General features: G+C 42.9%; 1 protein-coding gene across 1 annotated transcript in view; it reads right to left on the bottom strand.

Annotated features, from left to right (window-relative positions):
* Positions 1-26,741, bottom strand: part of LOC146989828 (talin-2) — a 90,853-nt gene that overhangs the window by 19,363 nt on the left and 44,749 nt on the right. Inside the window, exons 6-37 of the mRNA XM_085764248.1 lie at positions 26,557-26,709; positions 25,992-26,134; positions 25,454-25,581; positions 25,152-25,215; positions 24,948-25,052; positions 22,342-22,497; positions 21,340-21,441; positions 20,695-20,771; positions 19,424-19,604; positions 19,045-19,158; positions 18,800-18,908; positions 18,186-18,394; positions 15,663-15,761; positions 14,757-14,924; positions 13,683-13,817; positions 13,207-13,366; positions 10,874-11,040; positions 8,238-8,366; positions 7,248-7,361; positions 6,833-6,946; positions 6,265-6,399; positions 5,530-5,658; positions 5,335-5,437; positions 4,617-4,825; positions 3,527-3,646; positions 3,215-3,412; positions 2,988-3,127; positions 2,746-2,839; positions 1,413-1,502; positions 1,185-1,307; positions 961-1,104; positions 14-175 (exon numbers count right to left, since the gene is read on the bottom strand). Of these exons, the coding sequence (XP_085620374.1) occupies positions 14-175; positions 961-1,104; positions 1,185-1,307; positions 1,413-1,502; positions 2,746-2,839; positions 2,988-3,127; positions 3,215-3,412; positions 3,527-3,646; positions 4,617-4,825; positions 5,335-5,437; positions 5,530-5,658; positions 6,265-6,399; positions 6,833-6,946; positions 7,248-7,361; positions 8,238-8,366; positions 10,874-11,040; positions 13,207-13,366; positions 13,683-13,817; positions 14,757-14,924; positions 15,663-15,761; positions 18,186-18,394; positions 18,800-18,908; positions 19,045-19,158; positions 19,424-19,604; positions 20,695-20,771; positions 21,340-21,441; positions 22,342-22,497; positions 24,948-25,052; positions 25,152-25,215; positions 25,454-25,581; positions 25,992-26,134; positions 26,557-26,709 (4,274 nt within the window). The remainder of the gene's footprint in view (positions 1-13; positions 176-960; positions 1,105-1,184; positions 1,308-1,412; positions 1,503-2,745; positions 2,840-2,987; positions 3,128-3,214; positions 3,413-3,526; positions 3,647-4,616; positions 4,826-5,334; positions 5,438-5,529; positions 5,659-6,264; positions 6,400-6,832; positions 6,947-7,247; positions 7,362-8,237; positions 8,367-10,873; positions 11,041-13,206; positions 13,367-13,682; positions 13,818-14,756; positions 14,925-15,662; positions 15,762-18,185; positions 18,395-18,799; positions 18,909-19,044; positions 19,159-19,423; positions 19,605-20,694; positions 20,772-21,339; positions 21,442-22,341; positions 22,498-24,947; positions 25,053-25,151; positions 25,216-25,453; positions 25,582-25,991; positions 26,135-26,556; positions 26,710-26,741) is intronic.

Here is a 26,741-nt window from a genome sequence, read left to right as displayed (position 1 = left end):
AGAGGAAACCTACCTTGATAGTTTTTACCAAGTTGGCCGTGCTGTTCGCCACCTCTTTGGCAGACTGGACAAAGTGTCTCTTGGCAACTGGGTTGGTCGTCTTGGAGGAAGCCAGGCGGCAGGCGTTGCACAGAGCTGAGGTGTGCTTAGCAACAATGGTGGCTGCAGAGAGCACCTGCCGCATGATAAACACCAAAATGTTCAATCAGAAATTGAAATTTAATCCTTAGAGTCTTTTTGCAGATGACGACGCAGTCATCAAGTGCTCAGTACTTGTGTCATGCCGCACATATAAACACACTGAGCCTGAGAGTCTAGTGTTTTGACTACTGACATTTATACTGTATATACTAAAAGCTATTATCCATTCCAAAAACAGGCACCTTCCCTGAAACCTCTGCTATAGACCGGCGAGCTGAGAACTGATTTATGTGAGATCGCATGCAGGGGGCTTATAATTATCAACGGTTTCAAAGAATACTGTTGAGAAAAATAAGGTGATAATGAGGTAAATATTAGACTTTCACACCCGGAGTGAAGGCGTCTAGCTACAAAAACAGTTGGACATGTTTGTATCAGACGTTTGCACAGAACATTGTACAATTTCGAGAGGTACAAAAGGAAGACTGTCAGTTTCAAAATATTAATTTCTGCAGAAGATTCAGCACCTGCTCTGAATTTTTCTAAGTGGTTCTGCATTTTCAACAATGATAGTGTTACACAAAAGGAACTGGCTTCATTTAAATGTGTAAAATGATGATTATGATGATTGAAAGATAAATCAAGGATATTATTTTATTCATGGTTAATATAAGATAATCTGTGATCATAAAACAAATAATAAACCACATAAAACCACACATCTGCAGAGAAGCTATGGAATGTACAACCGATGTTGAAAAACCCCTAACCCGACAATAATGTTGATTTATCGACAGAGGATATCACAGGTGCGTTTACCTGGGAGGGACTGCTGTCTGGGTCCACGAGGTTCTGACAGGCCATCTGGATCGCCTGATTGGCTTTGGCAAACTGGATGGGGTCGACCAACCCCTGGTGCCCTGCCTGACTGTTGGGATCAGACACGCCCACCAGATAGGCAGCCTGGGCAGAAATAACACTCGTCACCAATGCACACCAGCATCACTAAATAAACCACTCAATAGAACATATCTCCAATGTACCTGTCCTGCAGCTTCAGTGAGGCCACACAGGGCCTTCGAGGCTGATCCCACACAGTCTCCGAACGCAGGCACATCTCCGGTCTTGCAGTTTTGTGAAATACCTGCCATGGACTCCCCGAGGACCTGGACAGAGGAGAAACAAGGGAGAATTTCTTAGATGCAAAGCTCTACAGTAGGTGCAGAGTGTCCAGTGTTTTAATCACTTGGCTGTTTGATGTAAAGGCCTACCTTGGAGTTCTCCATCACACTTTCAATACAGTCAAAGTAGGAGAGGTCACTGATGGGCTCATTGGGGTTGTCCAGCATTCCTCTGACAGCCTGAGAGACAAGTGTGCATACGGTGTTTGAGTTTATTTGAGAGTATTCCTCAGGTTATTTACTGTTACTCTCAGTGGATAGCACCAGAGAGAATCGGCGCAACAATTATTATTCCTTGTTTGGACATGATACAGATGGTCTGTGGTCAATAAACCCCAATTAGAATGTGATCAGGATTAGGGGTGTAACGGTATGGGATTTTACAGTACGGTACGGTAACGGTATTAGTACAGTATACCGCGGTATTTCACGGTGACGGTATTAAAATTAAAGTACATGCTTTATGTAAAGTAATACAACTTATATTTGGTTTATACGTAAAGCTATGGTCTACGATTTGAAAGAGGATGAGAAAAATTTGAAAAAAGCACCTCTCACACCCCCCCCTGTCCTGGGTCACCCAGCGCTAAGAGTCTCCCTGTAGCATGAGGCTGTGCTCGGTGCTAGCCTACTAATAGCAGCGGCGCCAGCCCCGATGCCGCCGCTGTGCACCAGCTGCCGGTAATGAGCATAGACTGTAAAAGGTAATGAGGCGATACCAGTTGCCGTCGTCACCGTCCCCGGCAACGGGACCGCGGCGGGCGACCGCTGGTACGAGCAGCGCCGCCATTAGCAGCCGTTAGCACAGCCTCATGCTACAGGGAGACTCCTCGCGCTGGGTGACCGGCCACAGGGTGCTGTCTCTGGGGAAGAGGAGCAGGAAGACCGGGGCCTGGAGCTCCGCAGCGCCACAGTGCAGAGAGACCGGTCAGGCTGCCAGAACTGTGGGGGAGCTCCGGAGAGGGGAAAAAAGAGAAACCAACGAAGGAGCGAGCTATTTCCGGCCAACTTGCATGTGAATGTGAAGTGAAATGTTTTGAGTTCCCAACGTGTGGAGTTGCGCCGGCGCCGCATAATATTAAAATAATTAATTAATTACCATCACAGTGAGAGGGAAAAAAAGAGAAACCAACGAAGGAGCGAGCTATTTCCAGCTGACTTGCGTGTGAATGTGGAGTGAAATGTTTTGAGTTACCGACGTGTAAGTGCGCCGGCAGCGCCGCATAATATTAAAATAATTAATTAATTAACGTTACCGTCACCGTGAGCTTGGAAATCTCACGGTATCACCACCGTGGCTTTACAACACCGCGGTATACCGAAGTACGGTATACCTTTACACCCCTAAATGGGGGTATTAAACCAATCATTTGTTGACATGATTCCTGGATCTTCCACTACAAAGTGATAAAGTTTTATTTACCTCCAACTCTCTAAGAGCATTGTCACATTCCTTTTGTCCGGGGGCCTGCTGTGTACACAGCGTGATCAGCTGGTTAATGCTGTCAGTCACAGCTCTGGAACAAATAGAATAAAAAGAAGATACATATGACTCCAAAGTCCCTGAAGATGAGTGCAGGTGTTTGTGAGAAACTCTGTATACAATGTGGATAAATGCATCAAGAAATGCGCTGGTTAGGACTGTGTATTGGCAGGGTGTGGTACCTTGCAGCAGCAGATAGCAGGTTCTTGGCGTTTGCCGCGGCAGGGTCCACAGAGAGACTCTTGGCAGCCAGCAGCAGCTTGCTAGAAGCCATGGAGATGTTCTTCAGGTTCCCAATGACCTGCACCTGGTCATCTTTTTTCTGGAATGACGCTCGATCATTACATCAGGTCATAATGGAAGAATCATTGCGGTGTAAAAAAAAAAAGATATATACAACAAGACAAACCTGAGTGTGCCCAGCCATTTCGATGCCAGCATCCAGGAACTCATCGAAGTCTTGACCGAACTTCCCAGAAGCCACTGCCAGCTGGCTGCTGGAGCCTCTGGAGGCGTGGACCACATCGCCTGCTGACTGGTTCAGGTCTGCTGCAGTTTGGTTCAGCTCACTCTGGGCCTCCTGGAACGACTTGGAGGATGGAGGGATCTGAACGGAGGACACAAAGACGACATTCAGGATGAAAGGTGACAGGATGTTCATATGTGGACTGATATCAAGTGTTGTTTTGGTCCTGTATCAACACCCGACATCCATACTCACAGTCTCAATGAGCAGCTTCTTGCTGGCCTCCCCGATGCTTTTCAAAGCCATGTCCACGTCCTTCTGGCCAGGTAGACAGTTGACGCAGTTATTCAGGGAATGAGACACAGCCTTGGCCACCTGTAACACAGTAGGCTCTGGTTTAGAGGAAGCTGGTGCTGCGAGATTTACTGTAAAGGCGACCAGGCTGAACTAGAAGTCTGCTTTAAAAAATACGCTTGTGCCTAGCAGCTGATGTCACTATTTTTTTCCCTTTCTTTTACAAACATCAACCAATATATTATCTTTTTGTTCTGTTTGGTTGTGCAGAAGCCTATGACAATATGGAAATAACCTTATTGAAGCAATACACCGAGATGCAATCAAGAACCAGTAAACTCTTAATTCAATTTTGTGTCCCAAACCAAATTTAAATGATTTCATAGTATTATATTAGGGTATTTTTTTCAGGAGGGAAAAGCAGCTTCATTTGTGTTTTTGTGATTCCCTTATTAATTTTTCTACATTGCTACCAAGATAATTAAATCATTTGGGGGAGAAAAATGAGGACAAGACATAAATAAGTAAGGTAGCTGGCCTCTGAACACGCCACCTGGTTTATTACAGGAGTCCCTTGCTATATTTGACAGGTGTTCACTTTCATGTCGAACTCAGCAGATGTAGAAATTCATCCAGATAAGACTTTATCCATGTGGAAATATTCTGCAAAACATCACGAGTACAGAAAGAAGTGCTGCAGTGTCTAAGAGTCGGCTGTCTCTAGCTCCATCACAGTCACTTCCTTTTATGTAAAACAGAGGATTCACACTTCAATTAAAAGTGACTCAGCACTTGCAAACAAAAGTCTCAGACTCACAAGTATATTTTGATTTTGACAACCTTCAAAAAAAACTCTGCAGACTTGTCTCCATGGTGACAATTGGTGGTGTTAGCTTGTTGGCACAGGTGCTAAAGTCTGACAGAAGGATGAAGTTTAGACTGAGCTTTCCAGCCTGCAGCGTCGAGAGTCACTCGCGAGTGTTAAAAAGAACAGACGAGCGAAGAAAAAAAAAATGACTCCATACCCCAGAGGAATTCTGAACCATCTCACCTGTGCCAGCCTCTGTTGGCTCTCGGCGTCTCCGGGGGAAATCAGCGCCTGCTTGGCCTCATGAATGAGAAGCGCTGAGCCCTCCATAACATCGCGGGCCGAGTCCAACATGGCAGCTGCAGCCTTGGGGTCTGTGGTGGAAGCGGCGACGCCACGGGCCGCCTGGGCCAGAGTTTTCAGGGCCTGAGCCGTTTCCCTGGCTGCTATTCCTGCGCACAGCAACAAAGGTATAGGGGGAAAAAAACAGCAGAATGAAACCATATTATGTTGCAGTTAACAAGATTACTGAAGGAAAGTTAAACATGTTGCAGTCAGTAGGGGTATTTTCCTCAGAGCGATGTGCTGTATTCTAACCGAGGTCATGAAAACTGAGTCAAAACAAGAGTCACTGGCCTTATTTTGCTCTAATGCATCTTACATAGCAGTCCATTTAAGTTAAAATATTAACTGACTTTTGATGCCACATATTGGATAATTGAATTGGATTATTCAATCACATCAAATAATTCAGTCATGTGAAAAAAGAAAGAGGCTTTGTGCACAGTGTGTACTGCAAAGCAAAAAAAAAGATGTTGCTGACTGCAAGATGAATTACAAAAAGGAGATACTGCACTGATTAATAATTGCAAGTCTTACCTAAGTTTTCAGACAAACAGAAGGGACAACAACTGGATACCGTGGGAGAACAATTTTTTACTAATGTCAGTACAGCACCAACCTGTGTAGTGTTCATTTCCTTGTGCAGCACAGGTTAGCAGCTGAGCCATGGAGGATCCCACTGATTTGGAGGTGCTGCCCAGATCCTGAGCACACTTCTCCAACTGAAGCAGAGGGAAAAGGGGGCAAATACACCACATGAAATCTATACAAGTCTATATAAAAATCAACCTAACGCGTCTAAACTGTCTCTTACCGATTCTCCAGGTAGTGGTTTCAGTTGGGTATTAACAGCAGCCTGCTTGGCGTCCTGTAGCTCACTTCTCAGGGTCTGGATTGCAGTGAGCGCAGAGTCGATCTCCATGGGACCGCAAGCTTCATGAGCCTGGAAAACAAAGTAAGTGTTACTGCAGCTCAAATTTCAAATACTAACACATTTTCTAACCTATGTTTTGCACCTGGAAGCTGCGATCCCCAACATAAAACATAAAAATAATGCTGTCAGGAAAAACATACATTTGCTGTAAATCCTGTAGTTGAAGAAAATGCATCAAATTATTGTCACAAGTGAGTTGATGTGACTTAATTCAGACGCCTAGTGTGCAATTTAAAACCTTCTAACACAGCAGTTTACACTTCACTGCATTTAATGTGGACGCCAAAGTGAAACAAGAACTCTACTCAACAGCACCCTGTCGCACTTTGTAATAAACAGTTGGCTATATTTTTGCCCATACTGTGATTTCATCATCATGCTCATTATACATGATCTCAAGACGCACTGTGCCTTCCTGGAATTATTTAAGCATGTTGGGTTTGTTTGTATGTAGTTTGCATATTTGAATGCAGTAATTTTGTGCATACTTGATATGCATATTGCATACTTGTGTGTGTGAGTATACAGTAGGTGTGTGTGTGTGTGTGTGTGTGTGTGTGTGTGTGTGTGTGTGTGTGTGTGTGTGTGTGTGTGTGAGCTCCCTTTTGTGTCTACCTTCTGTGCAGACGTCCTCAGCTCAGCCAGGCAGGTAGCCAGGTTCTTGGCACATTGACCTAGTTGCATGGCTGCAGCCTGATCCGTCACCGTGGGAACAGATGACTTAGCGGAGGTCACCATCTTACTACCAGGCTGCAGGGACCACAAAGAAATAAGGAAATTTGTTTCAAATATATATATTTTCTTTTTTACAAAATAATAAAAATGTTTATTTCACCTTAAAGCATTGAGGAAATGTTACTATGGGCAACAAAAAGGAACAAAGGTCAAATTATGTGGTAGATATTTCACCACTATTGTATTTGAGGAACACTAAAAGGACCACTGAGGCATTAAACACAAAATACCACCCCACCAGTGGTTCTTTAACAGCCTGCTTCCACTGAAAAGAGGTTACAGGCCTATTTTTAATGGCTCCCCACATGACAGAAATACTATTTATACTTTGTTCAGCCTAGTTTCCAATGTAGAATTGACGTTACTCGGTTTGACTATGGGCACAACCCTTTCTGCAGCTAAAGTCAAGAAATTGTGGAGCCACAGTGAGAGCAGGTTGGTGCTGCACCTGTAGGAAGTTCTGACTGGCGATGATGAGGGCGAGTTGTGCACTGAGGTCCTCTGGTTTGGCCTGACTGCCGCGGACTCCCTGGACGAGCTGTGGGATGTGCTCAGCCACTGCCTACACACACACACACACACACACACAAAAAAAACACAGTGTATAAAGAGAGATTAACTAGAGAGGCCTCAGAATAACATTTCTCTATACAGTTTCATAAATCATCAGTCATCTCACTGGGGGTGCACAAGTGACATTGAAAAACAAATGAGAAAGTGCTCAGTGAGGGTATGAAAGAAAAGAGTGGGAGATAAACATCTTCAATGATTCATTAAAAGGAAGAAAAATAGAACAAACAAGACCAAAAAAAGGACATCAAACAATAAATAGCAGCCTGCTGTCAGTCAGCATTGATCCTCACCTTACAGCTCTGCACCAGCTGCTGGTGAGCAGCAGTGTTCTTGTTGGATGCAGCAGCATTTTGAGCAGCAGCGATGGTCTGTGTGGCTGCAGCCGCGGCTTGCTTAGCTGCGTTCTGAGGAAAAGACAGAAAAAACACAAACAACAAAGTGTAAAATGTGATTAAACAGTGTCTTTCTTTCAGCAGAAACATTTTGAAGGTCACAGCTCTGCTTTTGAGTCTGGACATTAAAAGACTCTATTGTTGAGGTGTTTGAGGTGAGTGGGTTTGAAATGTACAGGGTTTTTTTTCCTTTTCTTTCTTTAACAATTACAAAACAAATGAAGACAAGTACACACATGTACAGTACACACACCACATCAGCCTAATGACACTCAAAGTTATAGACATAAAGCAGACAGAAGAAGGGAAAAAATAACAATCCCTCACAGTCTTGTTATTTTTCTTCACAGATTTGTTTTTCGTTGAAAAAATCGAACCAAAAGACAGTCAGTTGGCGACACATTTCTGTAGGCCATTTAAATACATTATTTAACAAGTATATTTCATTGCTCGAGTGTAAGAACAGCAAAACCTCTCCAATTTATACAAACATAATGTATTACTACAGTATATTTACTTTAAAAAAATCTTGCTATTACTGGGAGTAGAACTAATACAAGATGTGCCTCCATAAACCCTGTCAATGAGCTGAATACTGTAATTTGAAGTGGCAGTGAGTCAGGAGTGAAATAATCCTGTAGCCCTGATGTTTCATGGTGACAGACATGCTGCTAAAATCAACATCTATTCCTGGCTGATCTTGCCCAGTGTTGTCTCCATTTGTACACTATAGATGATGTAGATATGGGTGATTTAAGGTCCCAAACATGGTCCTGGAAACAGTGACACTTAAAATTAGTCTTGATGTTAATATTTTTGTCTCTAATTGTAGAAGCAGTTACACTTGGGGCAAAAATGTGTAAATATGTGTTTGCCAGCATCACTGACCTCCAGTCTGTTGATCAGTTTCTTCTTAATGGCGTTCTGAGCAGCAGCGTTGGTGGCCACACGCAGACCTTCTGCTGCCTCCCGCAGTCTCTGCTGCTGGTCCTCGTTCTCGGGGTATGCTGCAGCCCCCTGGGAACACGAACACACACACACACACACACACCACACACAACAATCAGTCTATGCTATATGTAGCAGGTGAGAGTTTGGTGGGCAAACAGATGGTACACATTCCCTGTCTTTCTACAGTCTTTGCACTTTTTTCTTAAAAAAGCTTTTTCCCTCAGTGTCTCAGGATATTGGAAAAGACACTAACAGACACGCACATCTACGTAGCTGTCACCAGCACATACAAGTAATCTCCGACTATTCAGTCAGTGTTTACAGATCTTTGTATATGACGCAGACTTAATCACTGCACTCAGACTCAGCTGCGGCTCCTCTTCACTCAAACAATCACTGCTTAATGTCAAGAGATGTTGTTTATCCATATTAGTGAGCAGTTCTGTTTTCATCCCCCTGTTTATGTATCCAGCATCGTGAGTTAACCGGGTTCTGTGGAGACTAATTTCACTTAGCGCCTGCATGTCTCCTGCTTCTGGAGAGACAGCTAAGCCCACTGCCATTAGGTTAATTAACTGGGAACTCAGCTGCTTCACCTGCAGCGACACAAAGATGTGGGCGGGTGGTGCTACTAAAAATTCATGTCAATAAGGTAATGTTTAACCCCACAGCTGCTGCAGGCACAAGTCATACAAACAAGAAGATATCACTATCAACAAACACACACGTGTACAAATAGAAAATAAAGTCACTTTGAAAATGTCTTACGAGCCGCGACCTTTCAAGACTTTGGATAACATTTGATAAAATGTAGCATTTATCACCTATTGTGAAATATTGTCAGTGACCACCAGTTTCAAGTCGGTGAAGTTTTCAGCCGTCACCTGTCTCCTGGCAACCGCTGACACCATTTCAAGAGAACAGACATTTGCATAATTATTAAAAACGAGCCCACTTCCAGGGGGTGAAACAAGATATCACAGGCAAGAATTCATTAGAGGGACTAGTTCTCAAAAAGCACCGCCTGTTTTACAGCGATACAACACATCACACCCTTTTCCCTCCGACAGCTACTTCCGAAAGCTTCTTGTGTCTTATATCACTTCTCACTTTTATTCACCTATTTAATCACAACTCACATTGATCTCCAAACCAAAACTGCTGAAAAAGCATATTTGTTTTGGAAACTAGTCAGTTATAAAGTCATTTTTACCAAATCTCATCCATGTTGATTTTTGTGTCAAATATTGGAATCATAATTAAATCAAACAGGACCACATACGACACAAACTTTCCAAGAATAGAGTTATGTCTGATGTCCACTGCAAATAAATGTTCAGGTTTGGGTGTTGGAGATCCCTCTAATACATGTACAGTAAAAAAAAAACAAAAAAACAGTGGCCCTAGATGCAGTAGGCCTAGATCATTACCTGATCATGGACTTTAAAGAAATGAGCCAAATTCTGTGAAGCATACTGTCCAAAAGACTAAACCACACAAGCTCAATTAATCAGTTACCAAGACAACGGTTGGCTGAGGTCTCAGCCTCCATTGACATAGATGAACATACAGCTGTGACGGTGATAAGTCTGGCATCTAACTCGACTAACCAGCTGGAGGGCATCATTTAATTTTCATGGTGGAAGTGGAGAGTTATTAGTACCAGCGTGTGATTCTGCAGACAGATAATAAGAGTGATGAAGAGCGAGAGCAGATAAATAGTTTGGATAGAGGAAGACGGGATGATGAGTGGAAAACGTTAAGCCTGCCCTTCAGCAGTCCAAGAAGAAAGACTTGGACGTCCTCTTAATCATGTTACGCTGAAGACATGGACGGTAAATCCAAACACTGTGTGGATCACAATCTCTCAAAGTTCAACACTACAATATGGTTTTGTATTTTTATTTTACCATTCACTCTGTGCTCAGATGTTTTCATAGCACAGTTCTTATAACTGCACTTTCAAACACATCACTGTGACACTAGAAAATTAGACTAAACCTTGGATTAATCAGTGTACTAAGCAGGATCGTGGAGTTCATTTAATCTAAATGGATCTCTACAACGTTTACGCAGAATTTCCTTCACTTAACCAGCTTGATAAACATTTATGCCACTATTTGTAAAATTACAACTTTGTTTGTGCATATTTCAATCAGAGAGAAGTTGTGGCTAAGAGAGCTGCATGTTCCAGGGTTTGTAAAGTAACTATGTGATAATCAGACAAACAGAACTAAAACCATGTTTTGATTTCCATATTAGCAAGAAAGTGAACAGATGCTGACTTCACTTTCCCCAACAGTGTGGAAAACACTTCAAAACCACTTTCAGAAATATTGTTTTCAGACTGAAGAAGAAGCAGGAGAAGAATGCCCTTAAGAAACCACTGTGATCAAAACCTAAGAAAGAACAAAAGTTTTTTTCGAGGTGAAGTACAATATATAACTAAATTGTATTTTGCAGCACCCCCTCGGTTTGTATCAAGTGCTTTCTGTTGACAAAAGTCAAGATATAAATGTAAAACAACAAGATATTAATCACAACTATTACATGTTTATTGACATGCTGCTCACCTTTGCTGCCTCCACCATCCTCGCTGTAGCATCCGCCAGAAGTTTAGCAGCTGCCAGTAACTTCTTTGAATTGTCCAAATCCACCTCGGCCTCAGCATCAGACCTCATGGCGTTCACCAGGTCCGAAGTGGCCTGAGCCAAGACCCGGGCCTGACGCACCATCTCTCCTGTGGATGAGAGGCGGAGGAAGAAAGAGATGAGAACATTGTCAGTGTCATTATAGAAAAAAAATGAGTAAAGCTGTGCTTGATGTCTGTCTTGTTGTGTATCATTTGTGTATGTTTTCATTTCACACCATTTCATTTTGTATCCATATCAGTTATTAAACTGTCTGATAGTGAATTAACTTGTAAAGCTGAACACTGCCGGAACTGATCGTCAGCATCATAGAAAAAGAGGCTGGTTGGAGAAAACAAGATGCAAAAGTACTGAGCTCATAGTGGATGAACTCCTTATCAGATCTGCATGACCTGAAGGTGACTTGTAAAGAAGGAATTGGATGTAATTATTTCTGACTTGCCGTGAAAATCTTCATAGAGGTAGGCTAATGAGGGAAGACAAGAGAGATAAGAAAGGAATTGGTGTCTGTATTTTCTCTATCGAAGCAGAACTGGACACACAGCAGAAACTATTTGGCAGAAGGCTTCTATAATTCATGTGAATGTATCAGCTAATGTGCCAACACTCCACTGAAGAAGGAGTATTCTTTTTTTTTTCTTTGTTTTTTACTTCCCCTTTTCACATTTCTTTCCTGAATGCCAGGTGTGACACAGATTGACGTATCTGACACTAGTTCATAGGCAGTATTCGCCTTCTGGCTGCATGTACTCAGCAATTCTCTACTTGTCTATCAAGCCAATCAATCCGCCCGGGCTGACCGCTGGGATGTTCTCCCTGCATCTCCCTCTGTCTATGTGTCTTTCTCTGCTGTCAGACTTGTTAACATCGCTGACAGCTTTTGTCCGTCGCTCCCGCATGGTTGACAGCAGTCCATTCAAACCCACCATCTTGCCAGTCTCTCAGAGGACAAGATGGGATGAGGAGAGTACAGATAGACAGTAAGCCCCAAAAACCAGACAGAGCCATGACGGGTCCATTTTAATGGGAAGATTAGATATCTTTCCTGTGCACCCAATTTCACATCAATTTTGAAAAGGCACTTGGCCGAGGCAGATCGGCTCTGGCCAGATTCCAGGTTGAGTTTCATGTCATGGCCCATTATTTCATTGAAAACTCCATTTTGATATTTTGCAAGGAAAAAACACACACATACTGACTTACTGCACTGCTTTTTTTTTTGCTCAGACTGGGCCTCATTCACCAATATCTTCTTAAGAATCTTCTTAGATTCTTTCTTAAGCTGGTTTTAAGAAAACTCTACGTCACATTCACAACGTGTGCTTAAGGCGCAGAATTGTTCGCAGCTGTATTCTTACATTGATGAATGCCTTGACATGTCTGCTGTTTCCTACTCCTTCTTTCCTTCCGCCGCCTTCTTGGTTTATATTATTTATGCAAGCGAAGCTCGCAAGACGTGCTCCCTGTCTAGCTGGATTTTCCATTCAAGCTGCCATACAAACATGGCAGTGCGAGTTGGTGACACTCTCCAAAGCAAGACCCTTGCTATATGTGTATATAAAAGAAGAATTACAAGGCTACGAAAACCAAACAAATTTTACTTTATAGTGATTATACACTTACCGTATACAAATATATTCATGGGTAGTATATTCAGATTTTGCCAATAAAGCATGCCAATTATTACACAATGAACCTTTAATTTAGCACTAAACCTGCAGCTCAGTTTGTTCACAAAAGTAATTTAAAAAAATCGTAAAGTTGCCGGCCAAATTTCTTGACAATCTGCCTAAAACTTGTTGACACATTTAACTCTAAACACTTCAAAACGGATCACACCAAAGTCGGCAGGATTAATCCTCTGGAGGCCATGAATGCTGGTGCTTCCCTGGCCATTGATCCTCAGGTTACTGAGATCCTTTAGTCAGAACAAAGTGGTGGACTGCCTGACTGCCTGACCTTACCAGGCCTAGACCCCTCCTCCAGCTGGAGTGTCAAATGAAAACTTTAGCTGCAGGCTGTGTTCTCCTGCTAATGACTGCTTAAACCACAAGTGCTTTTCAAATCAAAAGTAATTCTAACTTTAATTGCAATTAATTAGCCTGTTCCTTAACCCGAAGTCAGGCTGTACTGTACATACATCCACCCACTGTGAAGTATAAGATCATGAAACCGTAATGTACTTTTGTACTCCCAGTATGTGAGTTTTTTTCCATCAGTATTTCCTCACCAACAGTGCACTCTTTTGAACTCACCTGCGTCTCCCATTGAGCTGAAGATGCTCTCGGTGACTGTCATGATGGTGTCAGTGGCCTGGTCGTAGCGTCCGATTGGCTCTCCCCTTGAGGTGTACTGACGGACGTGTTGCAGGAGGTCTCCCAGAGCCTGACTCACCACACTGGCTGCTGCGCTCACCTGCAACACATCAACATCACCAACATTAGCGCTGCACCTCTTAAATTGCATTAGTCCTACTTCTTATTCCAACCAGGCACATTGGACTCATTAACTTCATTGCCTCCTAATCTGGTTGTTGGTACACAAGCTGAATTCTTCAAATAAAAAACGGCTGCTGTGGTTTAAATGACAAAAAGTCTGAGTATTCAAGGAAACAAACCAGTAAGTCATTTGTTCCTAATTAGCCTTTATTGGGACAAGCTCTTTTTTTTAAAAAAATCAAGAGAAAATAAGAGATAAGTGCACCATTGGTTTACATACTAATGAGGCTGACCTGTTTGAGGAGCTCGCCATCCTCTGTGGCTGAGAGGCAGGCCTGGACGCAGCTCTCCACTGATCGGTCCACCAGCTTTCCAGCTTCGATTAACTGCTCCTGGCAAACTGGGGAACTGATGGTGGGACTCACAACCTACAACAACACGAAGGGGAGAGGGATGAGCAAAAACCGTGGGAAATCTATCAACTTAAAACACCTAAATATTTAGAGACAGAAAGAAGCAAAAGAAAGGAAGAAAAACAAATACAACGGGTAAAATGTGGAATTCAGAAGAAAGAAATGATGACCAGAGGCAATCTGCAGTCAACTAGATGTAACCAGAAAATAAACAGCAATAAACATAATTTACTTGGTCATAAACACGTTGCTAGAAGAGTCTTTTCATCATTAAATCACAAGGCACATTTCACAGAGAACAGAAGAGGAAGAAAGCAGAGAAAGAGAGAGAGAAAAGAAAGAAGCAGATGGTTCTCATCACACTGCCATGCAGAGAGGTGAGGGTTTGTTTAGTAAATGCAACTCTTCAGACGGGGGAGCCACGAGAGCATTTAAACTAATTAGAGATGTGTGGGTTGTACAATTAAGGGTGTGCAAATATGATGAGGGCACAGGGTATTTAATGGTGCCTGGGTGCTCCTTGATATATTCATTCTCCAAAATTATTTCCTTTAGCTGCAGATGAGCTGTAGGTGATTCAGATGTTTGAGGATATTAATGTCTGTTTACCAAACCTCACTGCGACACCGAGACAGACTCAAACAGCAATTGGGGAATTACTGTCAAGCACTCAACCAAATAGCTTTAACAATAGCTTTCCAAGCAGCGTCCCGACACCACTGGTAATATCCAAATCAGACACAGATGTGACATAATAAACGGAGAACCATTACACTCTTGTGCGTAACATCTAATATATAATATAATATATATTTTTTTAAATTATTATTATTATTATTATTATTATATATAATATAATGAATTCACATTTTTGGAACCCATTTTATATAAAGACTGACGTGGAAGGTTTATACAGATCATTTTCACAAATGCCCGACAGCCATTCTGCTGTACCTTCGCACACGCCACCAGCTGGGAGGTGGACAGGGCACACTGAGTGGCGGCGGCGATGACCCGGTTCTGAAGCACCGTGTCCTCTGCGACCTGGGCCACGTTCTTGGCCTTCAGAACCAACATGGCTGCAGCGTTGGCCACTGCTTTGGCCAGATTCATCAGGACGTCCTGCACAAAAAACGGGCAGCAAACAAGCAGGAAAAACATGGTTAATGGTCGGTATCGGTCTGTCCCGTAACATTAACGAGCGCATTCTCACAAAATGATTGTGGCACTAGCATCTGGATGGTGCAGGTAAAGAGGTAAACTCATCATTCAGTACAACTCTGTGCCATAGAATCATGTCTGTAATTGTGTGTAATTGAGCTGAAAGAAGGCAGATGCAGGACATAAGGTAATTTCACAGAAATATGACATCAAACTGCCATCTCATTTCATTTTGACCAGGAAAAAGCCATAGTGTTTGCTTATTTGCATACCACACACATACACTCAAAGCACAGTCTAACCTTATTAAAAAAAAAAAAACTTTCACCTGCTGAACATCTGTATAATTCATCATCGCTGAATTACTGTCAAACACTGAAAGACTCTCCAGTGTGAGGTGACAGGCAAGGAGGAACAGTGTTGATGTATAACCTTGACTAATACCGTATTACTGTGTAACAGCCCGGATTCAGCCAAGTATGAGTTAACAAGAAAAACACAAGCTGGTTGGCTGGAAAAGCTGAAAAAAAAATTATATATGAGAAAAAAAAAGTCTGTATATGAAAAATCAATTTGATACAACTTGAACACATTCCCACCACATTCCACTGGTTGCGGTGTGTTTTTGATTAAGTGAGTGTCAGAGCCTGAGCATTGAGTTTTCTCTGATAATGATGAATGGAGTGGGTGCCGAGTTACCTGGAACCTCTCGTCTGTCTCGCTCTCTCCAATCTGGCGCAGGAGGTCTCCACTGGCCTGACCGATGCTGCCTGCTGCTGTCAGCACAGTCTGTCTGGGCTGCACACACACACACACACACACACACACACAAACACACGCAGAGGGAGAGGGGGGAGGGACAGAGAGAGAGAACCATCAGAATGTGACACTGCATTTAGACGCCTGGCTGGAAACAGCATCAGATCCTGTATCTTGAGGTATGGCAGTAGTTTACGAGCGTTAGTGTGTCATATGAGACTCATAACTGTGATGGAGGTCCGTGTTTTTAAGCTCTGACTGCAGTTAACATGCAGTTTTGAGTATATCCAAATCATTGTGCAAATTGCTGGACATGTTTAGTTATTTTATTCTAACACAAAGTGGTACAATGGCTGCACCAGAACAGCCTTTATCTCTTTTTGTAACTAACCTACAGGCCACATTAACAAGAAAACCTTAGAGTTGTCCCTAAGATAGATAAACCTGTGCATTATGCAGATTACCAGCCCAGCTCTGTACACTACATTAACTTCTGAATGGTTCTTCCACCAGCAAAACAAAAACAAGCTGCTAATAGACCTTGGTGAGAGCATAACAGTCCTGCAGCTGAAGTAGATGCACAGCAGCATTATCGTGTGAGTGACTGATTCACCAAACATCCTCTGCAGTACTTAGAAACTACAGTGAAAGTCCTGCCAATCAGCTCAGCCTAAGCCTGAGGCCCTTGTCCAGACTGACCAGAACAATTCACTTAGCTGGAGCCTGGAGGTAGCCAGCAGATGTATCAGACCCTGATATAATTAGGTGTGATTTGGAAGAGCATGAAAGATGTTGTATTATTAAGAGACGATACATTGTCTCTGGATAGACTTCCTCCCTGGGAAATTTAATTAACATTTTAGCCCATCAGTTCGGACAGAACAAAAGACGTTTGTGGCGTTTTTCAGTTAACACAATAACTACATGCTCTATTATTGTGTCCTTCGTACTTTATTGGCTATGTTGGCCTTCAAGATGTAAGGAATACAGAAGAGAAAATTTCAATTTGACACTTTCAAGAGAACAATTAGGAGAAACTCACAAATCTGAAATAGACAAAGCAGACATAACATTACTTCCCCCTTTTGCCACCAAAACAGCTCTGACCCATTGAGGCCTGGACTGTAGAACACCTGTGTGCTGTGGTATCTGACACCAATGTGTTATAGAAACAGATCAATAAGCTGTGAGGTGGGACCTCCATAGTCCACCACATCCCACAGATACTCAGTTAGTTTGAAATTTGGGGAATTTGGAGGCCAAGTCAACACATTGAACTTGAGCTGTTGTGTTCGTCAAACCTGAACCAGGACCATTTTTGCAGGGTGGCAGAGCCCATTATCCTGCCTACAGTGAATACTGTTTTCATGAGGCGTATGTCCTAAGGTGAAGGTGGGTGGTACATGTCAGAGTAAGGTAAGCGATATAGCACATGCATCGTGAGCTGTCCAACACAATGTAAAAGAATACATTATTCATCAGACCAGGACACCTTCTTCCACTGATCTGTGATCCATTCCTGATGCTAACATGCCCATTGTAGAATGTCTCTGGTGGTGGACGGGGTTCAGCATGGGCACCCTGACTGGTCTCCAGCCACAACCAACACTAACTTTCATTGCAGCATTAAAGAGGAACTATGCAGGATTTTTAGGTTAACTATTCTACATTTTTACTTGAATTAAACAGCTTCAGAGTACTAGTGCTGGTTAAATCAATGTGGCTCTCTGCCTTCCACCTAGCATCTCTTGGTTGAAAACCAACCTTGTAAGATCAGAGCCTCCGACCCGGTGTCCCAGCTCTCGTCTCTGCGGCACCGCCACACAAACGTAACGCGCCCCGTTACCCGTAATCTCTTGTTTATGATAGATAAGACTAAACAGATACACACATGGTAACATGGTGCATGATAAATAACGTTATCCACCGCTCCATGGATTGATTTCTCACCGGCTTTGTTGAAAACAAATGCACATGGAGGAGAGGAGGGTTAGCAACTCAGCGGAAAAGTGACCGAACTTCCATAGTTCCCCTTTAATATCAACCGTCATCAGTTTATACTACAGTACACCTGCCCTTGCTCTCAAAACAAATTAGTGAGTCTTGCGCTCCCATGATCCTGTCACTGGTTCACTGACTGTCCTTCCTTAGACCACCATGAATAACCACAGCTGGGGTCATCCAGTTTTGGAGATGCTCTCACAATTCAGCCCTTGTCAAAGTTCCTCAGATCCTTACCCTTTACATTTTAACAATTTTTCTGCTTCCAACACATCAACTTCAAGGCCTAAAAGTCCACTTGCTGTCTAACATACCCCACCCACTGACAGGGGCCATTGTAACAGCGAGATCAATGCGATTTGCTTCCGTCAGTGGTGATGGACGGAGACTGACAATTCAACGAGGAGTTGAATATTATCCGTAATCATTATCTCAGGTGCTTTGCGGTTTTCGTTTGCTCACCTCTCCGGAGGCCGGCTCCACGGCCTTCAGCAGGTCAGACACGGCCCCTGCTAGCGTCCTGGCAGCCTTCATTAGGTCGTTGCCTCCTCCCACGTCGTCCTCCATCAGCGCAGCCAGCAGTTTCACACCCTTTGACATTTCAGTCAGGTTGGAAGAGATGGTGGTGATGGCGCAGCCCACCGCTGTGTAGTCAGTGTCAGTGGGATCGCCTGAGGGTGGGAAGAAGAAGAAGCCATTGGAAAATTAAGTTCCAAATTAAGAAGTGACTAAACTGACACATTTGCTTTTAACCAACAGCCACCCAATATTCACCAAAACACAGCAGGGAATAAGGAAATTATAAGACTTTATCTTAATGAGCACCAGACAGATGCAAAGGTTCAGCTTTAAAGTCACTAATTGGCCAGATAGTTTGAGCTCTGCACAGAACAGTATCCCTAATATTCACTCTCCCTGGTTGGCTTTGAATGAATTCCAATAAAATGTATTGTGTATCCCTGCTTTGCTGTAAAGCTGTAGAGATAAATGATTTTATTCTTGGAATAAATAAAATCCCTGCTAATGCACAGCCCAAAGAACAATATATCCTGCTGAGTCATGCCAGTGCCACTGACCAGCTGTGAGGTTCACCACGGAGGCTGTTCCTGCAGTGATTGCGTCGACCTGAGAGTGGATCTCATGCTTTGATTCATCCATCTTGTTCTGGATCCACACCTTGGATGCCTGGATACACAGACAGAAATAGATCACATAACATGCATGAATGTCGTTACACCAAGGCTATCGGTTAGTTTTTGTCATGGCTGGTATCATGAATGGATACCACTTATTAAAAATGACCATAGATGGAATATATTACCATGTCCTGTCCTAAGGGTGGCAGATCATCAACCTCTCCCAGGTCAATCTGGGCTTTCTGCACAGCTTGCATACTGGTGTTGATGGTTCCCATCAGAGCCTGCTGTGCGGAGCTCTAAACACACAGGGAAATAAACAGATTGAGTTTCTTACAGAAAACAGCCTGCAGTGACTTTTAAAGTAACTGATCGGTGGGGAGGATGACACTCCCATCCCAACCCACGATGCTGATTGTTTGCATTTACAGGAGGCAGCCACAGGGAAGGGGAAAAAACATGACATAGTGGAACATGATGACACATCTGTCTTCTGCTGCCACATAAAAACGGCTAACTTTAATTATCATACGGAGGGGCCTCTTTCTGCAGCCCTGGTCTTACCAGTGGTGGCATGTGCCCACGGTGCATCTGACCCATTGTGATCTGTTGTTGAGCAGATGGCATGGTGCCCATGCTGAGCGACTCTGTGCCAATGGAGCCGGAGCGTATCACACCTGGCAGAGCCACTGACCCGTGCTCCACCCGGCCGACACGATTAAACTGCTGTTGAAGGATGGTCGACCTGCGGGTAGGCCAACAGTCACACGGTTCATATGGTATCTATGAATATTTATGGATAGTCACTCATCACATCTGTGGTGCAAACAGAAGTTCTGACAAGCCCTAAGAAATCAGTCTTAAAAGAGACAAAGTGCCTACTTAAAAAAAAAAACGAATATCAGTGTATTTGACATCTACATTATGACAGAAAAGAACATAAAGAGGGAAAAAGAGCATTTTTCTGGTGTGTGAGTTCCTTTATGAGAGAAATGTAACACTAGGCAGTGCAGTTGTGTGCATTTTGTGACACAGGGCCACTGCCACAAAGCAGACTGACACAGCTGAGTCTTCCCACTGTGTACTTCTGGAATACAAAGCTTTGTTCTGTTTTTTTGTTTTGTTTTTCCCCTCAGATAAGGCCTTCCAGAGTTTGGCTTGTGTTTGCAGTATTAAAGACTTTTGCCTTTGGCACTGTGCACAAGCCCAGATAAGAGCAAAAAGGGGGGAAGAAAATACAATAACAATTGCAGCAAATACTCTCTCAGTTGAAAGCACGAAAGCAATATCAATTGAGGCTCGACAGGAAAAATGGCTTCAGTTACACACCCAGAGTCCACTGTGGATAAATGAGCTAATACACAGGAAATGTTCTGATAGAGGCTTTGCTCGTCCGGTGCAGCAAAATCTTCTCACATAATGATTATCTTTCAGGATAAAGTCCAGCTATATATAAAGATGAAGTGCTCATGTGATGAAATGAGGTCCTGGGGATGGATGTGTGAGCGGTGGTGGAGGGCAGTAGTGAGGCGGAAATTGAAAAAGGACCTGGTCTGATATTGTGTTTTGTTAGAATAATGTGCAATAACTTTGTGCTGCTGCTGCTCCTGTGCTGACGGAGGAACCATCATCATACCACAGTTTATAGTGGACTAGGACACGGTAAAGCATTGCCAGGATCAGAGGGGATTCATCATATAACAGCAAGTTTGACAGCCACTGGGTCTATTTCTGTACTAGAACCAGGACAACTGTCTGCAACTGTGACAAGATGCCCTGCTGCAAGCATGGCTAAGAGAGTAACCATGCTTTATCAGTTACACTTATTCACATACTTTTTCGGCGACACCGATTCCTCAAGCATGGTTGACTCTTCATCACCTTCTAATCCAAAACGGTCCTTGCTTTGCTTCTGCAGAAGAGAGAAAAGCACAAAAGGTGATAAAGGCCTCAAAAATGAAAAGAAAAAGTAAATCTGGGTCCAAGAAAGCAGAAAATAATCTCATGTTGACACAGTTTTGGTCTCATTTTTAGGTTGAGGACCTTCCAGATGAAGGTTATGGAGACTAAAACATCATATGACATAAATGTGTCACATACTGTATTCAAGTCTGCAGGTCCAGTTTTCTGATACAGAAGTGAGGCTCAAGATTCATGCTGTGAAGCATTGAACACTAATAAGCTTACACTAATTCCACTCATAATTTTAGGTCACTTAAACTCATGATTTAACAAGTGTTAATGCTTCTGAAGGTGGCACTTAATGATAAAAGGTCGGCTATTCGAGAGTTCTTACAGTGTACACAGTAAGGGCGCCTGTGCTCCATGAGCCCAGCTGCCCTGGGGCTTTTTTTTTTTATTCCACTGCACTTAGGCACTTAGCCAGGGTGCATCAAACATCAACAGATCTGAGACTATCTGCCACAGGATGATAAAGATTCATTATCATTCATCTGTGTCTCCACAGATAGATGTGTCACCTTTTTGAGGATGATATCGATGTAGCCGGCAATGAGCTGGGAGATCTGCTCTCCTTCAGTGGTCTGCACCGAGTAGTAGCTCTCCTGGTACTCCCCAAAGTCCTAAAAGGAACACACACACACACACACACACACACATACAAACACATTTAAAACCTGCATTTTATACTGGACTGTAAGGAAAGTTACCACTGCAGTATTTGTGGTGTACACAGACTGAGGATTTACTATGAGGATTAATGTGAATCCATGAGGCCAGCTAGTTTCAGTACTGTATGACACATTGCACTGTGTGGCATCAGACTGCTGCAACATACACACAGAGACATCTCAGATATGAACACTTTTTTCACAGTATAACTTTGCAAAGTTCTCCAGTTCTATACATGCACAGTATATGCTGTGTATGAGAAAAAAAACTAGTCTGTGCCTTTCATATTGGTAAATTGGCAATCAATCTTCCACCTGATCAGACCCTGCAGCTCAAAACCTCTATGTGAATGACAAATCAAATCACAAATCCTTGGCAGCACTCTGCTAAATTAACAGTGAGAAACAGAGGTCCTGTTAATTTACCAGAGACAGTGAGTCTACCAGATCTGCAAGATTAAATCCATGTTGCTTATTGACCGGGTGCTGACACAAAGGTGGGACACAGGATATTGACAAGGAAGACAAAAGAGTCTATTCAATAACTGAAGTGCACGAGGGAATGAAAAAACAGGCAGACCGAGCACGACAGCGACTGTTTTGTGGCCACTGCAGGAGGAGTTGGGTTTACACTGAGCCTGTCGCACTCATTTTCCACTGCCGATATTGTGCTCAGTGTGAGCTGAATGAATACAAGGGAAAACGGGTGAAATAACTAAGCCAGCAGTGCCAAAATAAAAAAGGAATGCTATCAGCCTCCAGTCAGCTGTTGCGGGTTTCTCATTAAATCTCTGCTGTGAATGTAGAGTGTGTGTGTGTGTGTGTGAGTGAGAGTGTGTGTGTTTGTCTTACCAGGGTGAAGCTCTTGGGCGACGCTGCCCACCTCTTCACGGTGGTAAGTGGCCACTCCTGAACCACATCTTTGGTCTTCTCGTCCACTCTCATCACAGACTCTTTGGTGATCCCCAGGAGCCGCGGCACCAGCTTGTTCTTGCTCTTCATCTTTTCCTGGAAGTCACAGCTCGCCATTAGTCTCAATTACGGGATGCCAAATGTGGGTCTTGCATAATATGACTCATTGTATGTTTAAATGTCCCTCTCCTCAATTTATATTTACTACATGCAGTCCCTCTGCTCTCCCTGCCTCATTATATTCACACACTTCAGCAAACCTTACTTTTCTTAACACCATGTTGTATAAATAAAAGTAGAAAAAATAGATTAAAAACAGACAATCGACCGCAAAGACGCTCAACTCACAAGGCAAACACATCATTTTAGATGTCACTTTAATTCCTTGCAGTGAACAATTCTGCCCATATTTATTTTCTTTAATTTTCATGTTCCTCTGCCTTTAAAGGCGAAGAAAAAAAAAAATCGTCAGCCTCACAGCATGAAACTCTAATTTCGCCGTCACACTGATCTGCCATGATGGGTATTCATCTGTCTAACCAGTAACAAAAAAAAACAGCTCTGAGTAAGTAATTAAAATGTCTGATGATGTCTTAATCGTGTCTTTATCTGCCTGTCAACAACTCTCAACTTCCCCCCTGTATTCACTAAACCTCTCCATACTGCAGCTGCTCTCTGAGGCGGCACACAGTGGACTTTCTTTCCCTTTTTATCTCGCACGGCAAGAGCAAACGTTTCTTCAGGAGCGGCGGTCGGCGAGCAGATGGACAGAACGCGATCGGCTGTGACGTGAGGGCAAAGAGGTGAGTTGTGTAAAAGTCCTGGAAGGCCTGTAAACTCTCCGGGGCCTCCGGGGGTTATGGGTTAGGGGGACTATAGGCAGATTTTTTTTTTTCCAGGGTTATTTTTAAGATTGTTCTGCTCCAATGGGTTACGCCTGACGACGACGGACAAGACAAAAGGTGAGCAGATAAGATGTCAAAGCGATCGAGGGAAACACGGATCCAAAGACGAGAAGTAGGAAAGGAATAGCAGGTGGATTACTGTGTGGACTCACAGAATTGGGGAATGTGCAAACAAGTGCAAATGAAGACTTGACGAGGTGAGCTCCAGTTTAATAGAGTTTGTATTTTTTAGATTTCATGTTTGCTCTTATCCTCTGGTGCTGAAAGCTACTGAGGGCAGGAACTGTCTGGCAGAGTGTCAATAACAGCAGCAAAAGTGACTTTTTTTTTTTTTCAAACAATTACCAGAAACAATCTAATTTTCTCAAAGAGCTTGGCCGCAAACTCAGAAAAGGTGACAAGTGGAAAGCAATTTATCGATGCACACGGGGAAGTTTCCATTGACTTCATAGGATGTCTTCTTGGCGACAGATGATGTGAGGGATAAGAAGGAAGAAAAAAAAAGCAGCTCCACAGGTAGTACAACTGGCAATCAGCAAATTGCTCCTATCAGCCTGCATCTGCTGGCAGTTGGGACTTCTTTGTCCCAGCTTTGCCTGCGAGATGCCTCCCAGTCTCCCCCGTTCACTCCACTTCCTCCCCGCTCGCTCTGAAATAATCTCAGTGCCACACTTGGCTGCACAGACAACGTTTGGTTTCCATCCAGGAGCACGCTGAATTCCCTGTGGACGAGCTGCTGCAGCTGCGTGTTTGTATGTGTGTGTGTCAGTGAGCAAGGCAGACACAGAAAGAGATGTAAGAGATCTATGAAGGAAAATGTACGGCACGCAAATCCCACAGGGCTCGGCTTCCTTTGTGTACATTTGTCTGTTTCTATGTTTCTACATTTGTAAAGAGGAATGAATTATTTGATGTATCAAAACAGCTCTGTAAAAGGTTGATTTTTGGTTTTCCTGTGTTGTTTCCCTCTTACCTTGATTGCCCACATTCTGAATACTCAGAAATCATAGCATAGATTTTTCAAATTAGTCACGAATATCAAAGGATTGCGGCATTGATATTGACTCCTCTTACTCTGAATGTGGCTCTGCTGCTCAGAACTAAAAGGACTAGGGGAAAGTGGACAATATTTTTCTGTCTTTACACGGAAAAGGTAAATCTATACTGCATGCTGTATTTTTCCAAAACATTGTCTTGTCAGTGCCTGTCTGTAATGAACACCATTTGATTTAGATGGCTCAGAATCGGGAGAAAAAAAAGTATTACAACTGCCACTAATAAACATGACTACTTTGACTTTCAAGGCCATGGCAAAAGTAAAATTTGGATAACAAAAGAACACCAGAAGCTTTGAAAGTTCAGGTGGATACAAACAATTTCCTCACCTGCTGGCGAGTGCCTTCAACCCTTTGATCCAGTTAACAGTGAGCCCACAGAGCAGATTTCACACTCAGGAGATAAAAGGCTCCGACTACAGTTAAACTAATTCCAAAAATCTGCTTCCCCCGTTTTTTTCCCCCCTAACTAAATTTATTTAAAAAGGCATGAGTCTTCAGGCTAGACTTTTCTCTCTGAGAGTGAATGATATTCTTTTTGAATAAAATGGTGCAGTGGTGCTTCATTAGTATGTTTTCAACTTACCTTTACCAGGAAGAAGGAGACGCCGTATGTCCGCAGAGACCGTGCCAGTTTGACATATTTCACTTTTGCTTCAATCTCTGTCATTTCTCCACAGTTTTTGTGATCCTGCAGATTAAGTTAGATACACAACAGCATATATCAAGCAGCTGTTTTATTGCTGCACAAATATCCAATAAGCTTATCCAGAGAACAGTGTGACCTCACCTGGAAGATTTTCTTCTCAGATCCTCTCTGTTTAATGTATTCTTTGGGTAGAAACTCCTTCAGGCTAAAAGGAAAATGACACCAGGTACAAGTTATCTTTTTTTTCTGCTACAGCTTTAAAACCCAAACAAAAAATAATCATTTACATAAACTCCAAATGCTCCAACTATGAAATAAATACAAATATTTCTATTAGTACTTTTTAGAAAATTTGAGTCATTTAAGTTTCAGCCAGATGTGGAATAAATGGAGGAACTATTATCATTGCAAATCCCATTGTATCCTGTGGGATAGCCACTTACTCTAAGAATCCAGGTTTGTGTTTATGCTCAATATGAGGTCCAAACTGGATCTGGGTCTGAATTCCTCCAAACTCACAGGCCTTGTCAAATGACACAGGGTGAGACCCGTTCAGGATATCATCTCGAGCCTGAAAGACAAAACAGACTCTAATTAATTGGGTAAAAGTAAAAGAAAGTGGATTTAGAAAGCCCTTTATTATGGCTTCACAGTCTGACCTTTCTTTATTTATCTAAAAGACATCTGCCACTGCACATTTTTGTAGCTGCTTCTCACCATTAGCTGACGATGAAGAAATGGATGGTTCGGTCAATTTCTTGGTTTACATTCTCTTACTGTGGGGTTCTTAGCTCTTTGTACATTTGAACTGGTTGGAGCGATGATGTGCCATCAACTCTATTAAACATGTCGGATTTAGCTTGAGGCATTGAAACTGTACCAGAATATCTCTGTATTTGCTTCTTCACCAATAACTAACGGTGAAAGAGCATCTTCTACAACAGCCTCCAGGAAAACTAAAAAAAAAAGGCAAAGTCAGACCTGTACGTAAAGCAGATTGAGTTGGACCGGGTCCCTGGAGTCCACGTTCTGGTCCGAGTAGAAGAACTTGCGTCTGAGCAAAAGCGTCTCGTTCTCATCCACGCCCTGCTCTCTGAATGTCCTGCTGTGGTCCAGCCAGTTCACTGTAAGAACACAGCCACAGGCATCAGACATATAACCCCTACATCTACAGGTTAGGAACAGGGTTACTTTACAATATGTTAATTTACAGCAGTGAGTTGTATACGAATGAAGTGTCTTTCTTAATTGTTTCTAATGAATTGAAATTGTCAGGTTAAAGTTTCATCAATGACAACACTCTCACAGTGTTTGCTGTCAAAAATTCTTCTTGTCCTTGACGCATGTAGTCCATCGGTTTAGGGCACTGTTAAATTAAAGGTGTGATTTAGGTCATAATTTGTTAATGTGTTTCTCTTTTTTTTCCCTATCACACAAGAGGAAAAATATTAAAGACCGTCCAGGGCAGGCCAATATGTCCCATTTCTCTTTCAGATAACAACTGTCCACTGCGCCGTTAAGACAAATGTAACTCTACTCTACTCACACTCATCGTCTGTGTGTAGTTTGGCTTTCAGCTTCTCCATCTTCCTCTCGTCTCGCAGCAATGTCCTGTCTTTTTTCAGCGTACCCATCCCATCCTCCTTCTTCTCCTCCACTGTCTCTTGGATCAGAGAGTATTCTTCATAGTTGGTGATGCCTGGAATCAAACATCAGTGTCATTGTGGACAT

The sequence above is a fragment of the Trachurus japonicus genome, chromosome 3, assembly GCF_045865225.1.
Source record: "Trachurus japonicus isolate A0001 chromosome 3, Traja_1.0".
NCBI lineage: Eukaryota > Metazoa > Chordata > Actinopteri > Carangiformes > Carangidae > Trachurus > Trachurus japonicus.
Note: the sequence above shows the minus strand (reverse complement) of the source record. Positions and strands in the feature narration are given on the sequence as shown.